The sequence below is a fragment of the Oncorhynchus clarkii genome, chromosome 15, assembly GCF_045791955.1.
Source record: "Oncorhynchus clarkii lewisi isolate Uvic-CL-2024 chromosome 15, UVic_Ocla_1.0, whole genome shotgun sequence".
Lineage (NCBI taxonomy): Eukaryota > Metazoa > Chordata > Actinopteri > Salmoniformes > Salmonidae > Oncorhynchus > Oncorhynchus clarkii.
The window spans coordinates 15,716,615-15,728,705 of NC_092161.1; the positions used below are offsets into that span (position 1 = coordinate 15,716,615).

Sequence of the window (12,091 nt, forward strand, 5' to 3'; positions counted from 1 at the left end):
ACTTAGGGTGAAATTCAGCTCAGTCTGACCCAATGGAGAGCTTAGATTAACAATTGCCGAGCAGGAGGACAAAACAGTAAAGAGATTTCAATAGTACCTGAAAAAAGGGTGTGCTGGATGATTTTTGTCCCCACAGCTAGAGAATGCAGGGAAGGAGTATACAATGGGGAGGCCTATGGACTGGAGGGGGCTGTGGATAGGATGAGGGAGGCCTAGGGACTGGAGGGGGCTGTGAGGATCTCACTAGAGATCCTGAGGAATATGAAGTTCAACAGTCTTGCTTGTTCAACAGTCTTGCTGAAAGACTACAAATCGAAAGCCAAACAGGTAATTCCATTTATTTCTACTCATTGTTAACATTGTGATACACAGGTGTGACAAAGTGAAATGTTGGGGTTCATATTACCAATATTAAAACTGAAACCTTTTATTTCAGCCATAACAGCGGTGGTAACGAGTGATCAGATAAACAAACCTCAACCTCAGGAGGAAACTGCTCCTGAACCTCTTCCACCAGAGGAGAAAAAGCCTCCCAAACTGACTCTCCCAAAGGAGGAGCGCTCCTGTCCTGTGTGCCATGACATCTTCAGGGATCCTGTCATCCTGCCGTGTGGTCACAGCCTCCTGTCTGCAGGAACATTAGAGAGAGAAGGAAAGAATGTCCTGTTAGTAGGAGAAGAGATCCAATAAGTCCAACTAGCGATCCAAAAAAGTCCTACAGGATTGGAGTAGCTCTGCAGTCCGCACAGTGAGAAACTCAAACTCTTCTGTCTGGAGGATAAACAGCTAGCGTGTGGTGTGTCGGAAATTTAAAAAAAACACAAGTTCAGACCAATAGAAGAAGCTGCACAGGACCATAAGCTACAATTGGTTAAATATGTTAAATTTAACACTGAAGTTGTTCATATAGATTAACAAAAATGCAGCGGTGTAAAGTACTTCAGCAAAAATACTTTAAAGTACAACTTAAGTCATTCTTTGGGGTCTCTGTACTTTACTATTTACATTTTGGACAACTTTTACTTCACTAGATTCCTGAGTAAAATAATGTACTTTTTACTCCATACATTTTCCCTGACACCCAAAAATACTAGTTACATTTGGAATACTTAGCAGGCCAGGAAAATGGTCATTCCTTGTCATCCCTACTGCCTTTGATCTGGCGGACTCACTAAACACAAATGCTTGGTTTGTAAATTATGTAGTGTGCCCCTGGCTATCTGTAAATTATTTAAAACATGTAAAAATAAAAAACTAGAAAATGGTGCTGTCTGATTTATTGAATATAAAGAATCTGAAATGATTTATACTTTTACTTTTGATACTTAAGTATATTATAGCAATTAAATGTATATTTTGATACTTAAGTATATTGAAAACCAAATACTTACTGGGTGACTCACTTTTCACATCAATGTAAGGATATTGAGTGAGGAGAGAATTCTGTGATCTCTACATACTGTAGATGCCTGGGATTACCTGATAATAACTACCATTCCTTTCACTGTCTCCAGAGCACAGGCCCAGCAAACAGAGACAGATTAGGGAGGAGTTTGATCATCTTCACCAGTTTCTACGAGATGAAGAGGAGGCCAGGATAAAAAATGTAAAAAAAATCAGGAAGCCAGTGTAGAGAGGCTAGCACTGAAGAAATATGTTCTAATTTTGGGGTTCTAGTCATGATTCCAGCAACCGTATTTAGCACTAGCTGAAATGCATTTAGTGCTTTATCCAGGTAGACGGAGAGTAGAGCATTGCAGTAGTCTAATCTCGAAGTGACAAAAGCATAATTAGTTTTTCTGCAACATTTTTAGACAAAAAGGTTCAGATTTTTTGCAATGTTATGACAATGGAATAAAACTGCTCTTGAAATATGTTTTACATTAGTCAAAAGAGAGATCAGGCTCCAGAGTAACACCGAGGTCCTTCATTGTTTTATTTGAGTCGACTGTAAAACCATTGAGATACATTTTCAGACCAAACAGAAGATCTCTGTTTCTTGGGACCTAGAACTAGCATCTCTGTTTTGTCTGAGTTTAAAAGTACAACATTTGCTACCATCCACTTCCTTATGTCAGAAACGCAGCCTTTCAGGGTAGGCAATTTTGGGACTTCACCATGTTTAATCTAAGTGTACAGCTGTGTGTCATCTGCATAGCCATCGCTAAGACATAGCATATATACTGAAAACAAAAGTGGTCCTAAAACGGAACCTTGAGGAACACCAAAACTTACCATTGATTTTTCAGAGGACAAACCATCCACAGAGACGAACTGATATCTTTCCGACAGATAAGATCTAAACCAGGCAAGAACTTGTCCGCATAGACCAATTTGGGTTTCCAACCTCTCCAAAAGAATGTGGTGATCGATGGTGTCAAAAACAGGTCTAGGAGCACAAGGAGAGACGCAGAGCCTTGGTCTGACGCTATTAAAAGGTACTTTACCACCTTCATCAGTGTGGTCTCAGTACTATGATGGGGTCTAAAGACAGACTGGAGCGTTTCGTATACATTATTTGTCTTCAGGAAGGCAGTGAGTTGCTGAGCAACAGCTTTATCCCAAACATTATCTGACACCGATAACTACACACATTCACACACACTTTCACTGAGAGAGTATTTCCATTTATTGGTAATGGTTGTAGTCTCCATCCTCCTTACCAATGAAGGCCTCTGTGCAAAAGTACAGCACAGTTTGTCTCTGGAACCACATTCAAATGATATATCAATTCTCCTTGTATAGTATAGATTCTGGCCTTTTAATGCAGAGATAGATTTTTGAATGTACCTTAATTGTACATTAGGCCTAACATATTTTCAGTTTAAAAAAAATTAAATATTTACATAAAGTAAATATGTGGCCTTTATGTACAAATGTAGGCTACATAAATTCATCATAGGTTTCCTTTGAGTAGTCTAATTGCCTAGTCTTTGAGTAATAAGTAATATAATAACAATAAAGTTGTAATATGAATGTTAATAAAATATTCATTGATCAATCCAAACATCTCAGCCTTATTCAACCCTCTCTGTTTGACCTTTTGACCTAGATGAGAGAATATATTTGAGTATTGCCTTTATTATGTTGCTAGCTGTCTTATTTAATAAAGCAGTTCCATAGTACACTTCCAGGATGGATGGCACACCTGAGCGAATATCCGAAGAAGTCGCACCTAGATGCTAATCTAAGGTCAGTTTGGAGATTTTTTGAGACAATGGTTAAAGGTAGCGTTTGGTGAGAGCAAGCTGATCCTAGATCTGAACAGGACAGCCTCTATGCTACTCAAAACTGAGATAGGCTACACCTGCCACAGATGCTGTTCCGCGGTTAGGTGAGTACATGGATAAAATGGGTTTAAAAAGTAGGTTATGTATTGTAAACTTTAAATGCCGAAGAAAGTTCTGTTTGTCACGATAAAAGAGACAAGACGCCCGCAACTTGTGTTTCTTTGGGGAAGCGCCACTGCGTTTTTAAGATTTAAATTCGGCATACAGATTTATAAAGAATTGTTGCTCCTCTTCTAGTCAGAAAGCGTATTTGATAATGGTATCTGTGTGTATGATCTGTGCTGTCTGTGTACCCGTCTTACTACAGGCAGCTGCTGAGCTGCACTAAAGGATCCTCAGGTATGGTGTTTTTGCTCTACTGATCCAGTGTCAGATATTGATCTCCTAGCCTACTGATGATGTCCTACTGATCCAGGGACAGATATTGATCTCCTAGCCTACTGATGATGTCCTACTGATGGTTAAATTATAATAATATTTTTGAATGAGATTAGAACATCTGAATGATCAGTGGTTACACCCATACATCACTCCTGGACTCAATTGCGTGCTTGACTGGATAGTATGTGTGCTAGAGCCCGGCTGGAACAAAATCATGCACACCCTGAAGCTCTCCAGGGCTGGGTGGGGGGAGGAGGATAAAGGACAGGGGTAAGTTTGATTTTAAACATAGCCCTAATCTTAACCTTAAACACACTGCAAACCTTATGCCTAACCCGAAGCATAAATTAAGACCAAAAAGCATATTTTTGTAGCCAATTTAGATTTTGTGGCTGTGGAATCGTATTTTGTGGATATAGAAGCTAGTGGAAACTATCAATGTGGGATTGATAAAATGCCTGCTCATGTCTGTTTGTGATTGGCCAGATGTCCAGAGGGGGCGGGCTGGTTCACCATCATGAACCAGATCCGCAGGAAACGCACAACCTCAGACAGGAAGTCAACGTCCGTCCGCGATGAGAACAGGATGAGAAAATAAGAGCAGGTGAGAAGAGGACTGGATGAGAGAATAAGAGCAGGTGAGAAGAGGACAGGATGAGAGAATAAGAGCAGGTGAGAAGAGGACAGGAAGAGAGAATAAGAGCAGGTGAGAAGAGGACAGGAAGAGAGAATAAGAGCAGGTGAGAAGAGGACAGGATGAGAGAATAAGAGCAGGTGAGAAGAGGACAGGATGAGAGAATAAGAGCAGGTGAGAAGAGGACAGGACGAGAGAATAAGAGCAGGTGAGAAGAAGACAGGAAGAGAGAATAAGAGCAGGTGAGAAGAGGACAGGATGAGAGAATAAGAGCAGGTGAGAAGAGGACAGGATGAGAGAATAAGAGCAGGTGAGAAGAGGACAGGAAGAGAGAATAAGAGCAGGTGAGAAGAGGACAGGAAGAGAGAATAAGAGCAGGTGAGAAGAGTGTGAGAACCTTGATAAGCAGAATGGGTACTTAGTACTTATAGTCAAAACCATTTCACTGGAGCTGTAGTGTGTCTTAGGAAGACTTAATGTGTGATCATTTTATTTAAATATATTTTTTGTTTTTTAACCTTTATTTTGACAGGGAGATGATGCTGAGAACAAGGTAATATTTCGAGATGAGCCCTGTTTAGCACAACAATACACATCAAAATAACGTATACGCATTAAACTACACATCCATATAGGCCCCTTTCTGTGTTCGCAAACATTGCCACACGAGGCCGATGCCTCAACTGCATTATACTTTTTTTTTAAAACACTAACTTCAACCAGTAAAATGGCTCTTAGGCTATCTTTTGCTAGAGCCTGTCAATGACATATCCTTCTAGCTAACATCTGCTGCATCCAAAATAGTTATTTTTCAAAGATCACAACCAAATATAATCTTAGCGACTGTTCAAGCAATAATCAAAACATAATTGTAAGCGCATGAGAACCCCAAAAAGTTATTTTGTTTAGAAGTAATAAGAACGTAAATTTTGTTGTTGAATGGGCGCAGATGGCGACTACTTACTGTAGCCAAGAGTTGCGCGCATCTGTGCGTGACGTCAGTGTGTCGTGTACTGGACAGGGGTCTATACACATTAAAATACACAATATATCAAAAGCAAATGTATCTGTGGTGTTTGTGTCGTGTCCCAGGTGTTTATACTGACCCAGTGTATGTGACATGGGATGGGGTTGTGTTTTTCCAGAGGCTGGGGAGGAGCAGCCAGGTCACCCGTGATTCAAGTCAGTATTCGATGTCTGAAGACTCAGGAGGTGACATGGAAACTGGCCACTAGGGGCAACAGGAAGGACAAGTAGGTTTCGGTTGGCAGATGGCCTTAAGCATCTGCCTCTGGTGCCAAAGGTTGCATCGATATAAAGTTGTTTTAAAGATTTTTGTTTTAAGCCTTATCCCAAACTTTAATACCTAACATTAAGAGTTCTGAGGTAATGCCTCAAATGCCTTAAACCTAACCTTAAAAATTAAACACTTCGAAATTTGAGAAACATGGATGAACGTCTAATTTCGATGTGAGACTGTGAGAGCTAGTTGTGGAATCGAGCAGACAGCAGGACTGATAACTTACCTATGATACCTATGATGGAAATTACAGGCCTCTCTCATCTTTTTAAGTGGGAGAACTTGCACAATTGGTGGCTGACTAAATACTTTTTTGCCCCACTGTACAACTCCCTTAAAGCTGGGGGAGAGGAGACAGTTAGGTGTGAATGTGTATATGTGTGCTTGAAAAATGATGTTTAATTTCGATTGGAATCCAGCCAAAGTGGGGATATCTAACATATTTTATTTAGTCACAATCTGCATTCAGAATGACTGCCAGGGTTGGAATGATGGGTGAACGAGACCACCTAAACTGGAACAACCATATCAACAACAGGTGCATTAGTTTAGAAACATTTAAGTTATTTGTCTTAGTGTAGCATAATATAAATTAATTGATAAAATAAACAATCAATGTACATGCAAAAATACAGATATTGAAAAAAAACTATTCAAAAAAATCTAACTGCAATAAAGAATGCTGGGAAATATGATAATGTTGGGCCTGTTTTTACAGACCAGCTTGACCAGCTAGTCAGCCAGCCTAACCAGTTAGACCATGTTGGTCAGACCAGAATTGACCAGCATGAACCAGCTTGAAATCTGGGCTGGCCTATGCAGTTTTTTTCAGCAGGGTAGCTGAATGAGGTCCAGTGGGTTGTGGCTGAGGACAAGGGAGCGTAGCTGACTGAGGTCCAGTGGGTTGTGGCTGAGGACAAGGGAACGTAGCTGACTGAGGTCCAGTGGGTTGTGGCTGAGGACTAGGGAGCGTAGCTGACTGAGGTCCAGTGGGTTGTGGCTGAGGACAAGGGAGCGTAGCTGACTGAGGTCCAGTGGGTTGTGGCTGAGGACAAGGGAGCGTAGCTGACTGAGGTCCAGTGGGTTGTGGCTAAGGACAAGGGAGCGTAGCTGACTGAGGTCCAGTGGGTTGTGGCTGAGGACAAGGGAGCGTAGCTGACTGAGGTCCAGTGGGTTGTGGCTGAGGACAAGGGAGCGTAGCTGACTGAGGTCCAGTGGGTTGTGGCTGAGGACAAGGGAGCGTAGCTGACTGGGGTCCAGTGGGTTGTGGCTGAGGACAAGGGAGCGTAGCTGACTGAGGTCCAGTGGGTTGTGGCTGAGGACAAGGGAGCGTAGCTGACTGGGGTCCAGTGGGTTGTGGCTGAGGACAAGGGAGCGTAGCTGCGCCGTAGTAGGCATCCCAGTTCCTGGCACACGGTGGCCAGCCGCTTGTGGTTAAAGTGGAGAACAGGCTGGCGTGGTCGGAGATGTCAGGCGGGATATGTTGGAGCTGGATCCTGTCCAAGTGGACCAGGTGGGCAGGGCGATAGCCTGGCTGAGGACACCGTCGTCTACGATGTGATTGGACACCAGGTCCAGAATCTCCAAGGTTCCATTGTTCTTCAGAACCTCAGCGAGACACTACGCCCCACCACGAGTCACATGGTTACTGAGCAGAGGAGAGAAATAGAGGAGGGGTGTATGGTGTGAGTACTTATGAGTGCACTTATGGGGGGGGCATGTCTGTACCAACCTATGTCCAGGTATTTGAGGGTGTAGTTGGTTCTCAGGGTTTAAGTGAGTCTTTCCACTCCAGTCTGTCATGCCCATCTTCCCCAGGTGCATCTCCCTCAGACACTGAATGACCACCAACATACCTGACATCTGGCCTGCTGCCTCCTCCTAAAGACAGAGAGATGAAAAGAGAGAGACAGATGAAACCCTTGTTGTGGAAAATTAAATCTAAAGATTAGGCAGAGACTAATTTAATTGCATAATAGTGATTCATTTTTAAAGGGAAAATGAACCGCAAAATGTCATGGATAAGGAGGACAGCAGATCTTTTACCATTAAGGCTCAGCTGGAAAACAGACAGTACTTCACAGAGATTGTTCAATAAGGTCGCTTATCTTATTAATTGTGGCCAGAGGGATGTCTGGGTTCAAGCCGAGCGAAACGGGTCAAAAAGTCAGGTCGCTCTCATCCGGGTCACGACAACAAATGTTGTGGAAAATTAGATCCAAATATTAGGCAGAAACTAATTTATCATCATAATAGTGAATCTTTTAATAAATACGACCAGCTGCAAGCTGTAGATCCCTCTCTGATCGCAGTCAGGGAAGGAGCTCCAAGAGTAAATGGTTCCATGTCCCTTATATAGTGGGAGGTGATCATACTATCATATTGTTTTATACAAGTAACAGTTCCAGAACACAATGGCCTTCTGTTAGGGGGCAGGCATTAACAGACTCCTGGTAAGGCATAACATCGCAGTCCAACACAGAACATATCCCTTGAGAAGTTATAACAGCTCACCCTAAATTCTGCCACAACACCCTGATCAGTGGTCATTCATTCATTCGTCATTCCGGGCACCGAGTCCCATTCCGAGTCCCACCGGTTTTGAGCACCACACTATTAGGTAAAAAATAATAATGGGGTTGGCTGTTTTGCTTGTTATTTTGGCATTAATATGTGTCACATATCAGTTTGCAAACTATGTAAAAAATTAATTAAAATAAATGTCATTGAGTTAATAAATCTGCATACAAACATGGTCTCTTTTTTGCTTTCTTGAGTAATGCAGCTCCTAAATGCAGGTGTTTCAGCCTAGCTCAGTGCTTTCTGTGTTGGTGGGGCTAGCCAGCAGAAAATAGTGTTGCGCCTGATTGGCTCATTTTTCTGTCATGAATTGTCTTAGTTTTCTGTCACTCATGGGACAGTACGTCATTCGCAATTCTAAAGTTAGAGCTCGAAAATTTTGCCTCTTTGGTTCTGCCATAGAGTTATATTAGAAGTGCCCATCCAAGAAGGCTCAAGGTCATTGGCCACAGATAACGTGATTTAATGTCATTCTATCAACAGTATCTTTGATTGGACTGATCAATATCTTACTTTCAAAATCTTAGCTAGCAGTGATCATCAGTTGTCTTCAAGTCGACAATCTACTGGGAAATCCTTTTTAATCCTTGTCATATGAAGATAAATAATTAGGAGAAATTACAGATAAAATGTATCGGTGCTCATCGGCCATTGTACATAAAGATTACACAAAAAGTTGGAAATCGCAAATTCAACAATGAGTGGTTTGGAAGGAATAGGTGGCTTAGTGCAAGCGTTGCAAAGAAACCACTAACATTAGCCTGCTATTCAAGAAACCACGAACATTAGCCTGCTATTCAATGGATAAGAAACCACTAACATTAGCCTGCTATTCAATAGATAAGAAACCACTAACATTAGCCTGCTATTCATGGATAAGAAACCACTAACATTACCCTGCTATTCATGGATAAGAAACCACTAACATTAGCCTGCTATTCAATAGATAAGAAACCACTAACATTAGCCTGCTATTCAATGGATAAGAAACCACTAACATTAGCCTGCTATTCAAGAAACCACGAACATTAGCCTGCTATTCAATGGATAAGAAACCACTAACATTAGCCTGCTATTCAATGGATAAGAAACCACTAACATTAGCCTGCTATTCAATAGATAAGAAACCACTAACATTAGCCTGCTATTCAACAAACCACTAACATTAGCCTGCTATTCAATGGATAAGAAACCACTAACATTAGCCTGCTATTCAATAGATAAGAAACCACTAACATTAGCCTGCTGTTCAATGGATAAGAAACCACTAACATTAGCCTGCTATTCAATGGATAAGAAACCACTAACATTAGCCTGCTATTCAATGGATAAGAAACCACTAACATTAGCCTGCTATTCAATAGATAAGAAACCACTAACATTACCCTGATATTCATGGATAAGAAACCACTAACATTAGCCTGCTATTCAATAGATAAGAAACCACTAACATTAGCCTGCTATTCAATGGATAAGAAACCACTAACATTAGCCTGCTATTCAAGAAACCACTAACATTAGCCTGCTATTCAATGGATAAGAAACCACTAACATTAGCCTGCTATTCAATAGATAAGAAACCACTAACATTAGCCTGCTATTCAATGGATAAGAAACCACTAACATTAGCCTGCTATTCAATGGATAAGAAACCACTAACATTAGCCTGCTATTCAATGGATAAGAAACCACTAACATTAGCCTGCTATTCAATGGATAAGAAACCACTAACATTAGCCTGCTATTCAATGGATAAGAAACCACTAACATTAGCCTGCTATTCAATGGATAAGAAACCACTAACATTAGCCTGCTATTCAATAGATAAGAAACCACTAACATTAGCCTGCTATTCATGGATAAGAAACCACTAACATTAGCCTGCTATTCAATGGATAAGAAACCACTAACATTAGCCTGCTATTCAATAGATAAGAAACCACTAACATTACCCTGCTATTCATGGATAAGAAACCACTAACATTAGCCTGCTATTCAATAGATAAGAAACCACTAACATTAGCCTGCTATTCAATAGATAAGAAACCACTAACATTAGCCTGCTATTCAATGGATAAGAAACCACTAACATTAGCCTGCTATTCAAGAAACCACTAACATTAGCCTGCTATTCAATGGATAAGAAACCACTAACATTAGCCTGCTATTCAATAGATAAGAAACCACTAACATTAGCCTGCTATTCAAGAAACCACTAACATTAGCCTGCTATTCAACAGATAAGAAACCACTAACATTAGCCTGCTATTCAAGAAACCACTAACATTAGCCTGCTATTCAATAGATAAGAAACCACTAACATTAGCCTGCTATTCAAGAAACCACTAACATTAGCCTGCTATTCAATGGATAAGAAACCACTAACATTAGCCTGCTATTCAATAGATAAGAAACCACTAACATTAGCCGTCTATTCAATAGATAAGAAACCACTAGCATTAGCCTGCTATTCAATAGATAAGAAACCACTAACATTACCCTGCTATTCATGGATAAGAAACCACTAACATTACCCTGCTATTCAATAGATAAGAAACCACTAACATTAGCCTGCTATTCAATAAATAAGAAACCACTAACATTAGCCTGCTATTCAATAGATAAGAAACCACTAACATTAGCCTGCTATTCAAGAAACCACTAACATTAGCCTGCTATTCATGGATAAGAAACCACTAACATTAGCCTGCTATTCAATAGATAAGAAACCACTAACATTAGCCTGCTATTCAATAGATAAGAAACCACTAACATTAGCCTGCTATTCAATGGATAAGAAACCACTAACATTAGCCTGCTATTCAACAAACCACTAACATTAGCCTGCTATTCAATGGATAAGAAACCACTAACATTAGCCTGCTATTCAATAGATAAGAAACCACTAACATTAGCCTGCTATTCAATGGATAAGAAACCACTAACATTAGCCTGCTATTCAATGGATAAGAAACCACTAACATTAGCCTGCTATTCAATGGATAAGAAACCACTAACATTAGCCTGCTATTCAATAGATAAGAAACCACTAACATTACCCTGATATTCATGGATAAGAAACCACTAACATTAGCCTGCTATTCAATAGATAAGAAACCACTAACATTAGCCTGCTATTCAATGGATAAGAAACCACTAACATTAGCCTGCTATTCAAGAAACCACTAACATTAGCCTGCTATTCAATGGATAAGAAACCACTAACATTAGCCTGCTATTCAATAGATAAGAAACCACTAACATTAGCCAGCTATTCAATGGATAAGAAACCACTAACATTAGCCTGCTATTCAATGGATAAGAAACCACTAACATTAGCCTGCTATTCAATGGATAAGAAACCACTAACATTAGCCTGCTATTCAATGGATAAGAAACCACTAACATTAGCCTGCTATTCATGGATAAGAAACCACTAACATTAGCCTGCTATTCAATGGATAAGAAACCACTAACATTAGCCTGCTATTCAATAGATAAGAAACCACTAACATTACCCTGCTATTCATGGATAAGAAACCACTAACATTAGCCTGCTATTCAATGGATAAGAAACCACTAACATTAGCCTGCTATTCAATGGATAAGAAACCACTAACATTAGCCTGCTATTCAATGGATAAGAAACCACTAACATTAGCCTGCTATTCATGGATAAGAAACCACTAACATTAGCCTGCTATTCAATGGATAAGAAACCACTAACATTAGCCTGCTATTCAATAGATAAGAAACCACTAACATTACCCTGCTATTCATGGATAAGAAACCACTAACATTAGCCTGCTATTCAATAGATAAGAAACCACTAACATTAGCCTGCTATTCAATAGATAAGAAACCACTAACATTAGCCTGCTATTCAATGGATAAGAAACCACTAAC

At 40.3% G+C, this 12,091-nt stretch overlaps 1 protein-coding gene across 1 annotated transcript; it reads right to left on the reverse strand.

Annotated features, from left to right (window-relative positions):
- Positions 1-6,433: 6,433 nt before the first annotated feature.
- Positions 6,434-7,003, reverse strand: LOC139366801 (lumican-like). Its single transcript, XM_071104505.1, has one exon. The coding sequence runs from the start codon at positions 7,001-7,003 to the stop codon at positions 6,434-6,436; it is 570 nt and encodes a 189-aa protein (XP_070960606.1).
- Positions 7,004-12,091: the final 5,088 nt, after the last annotated feature.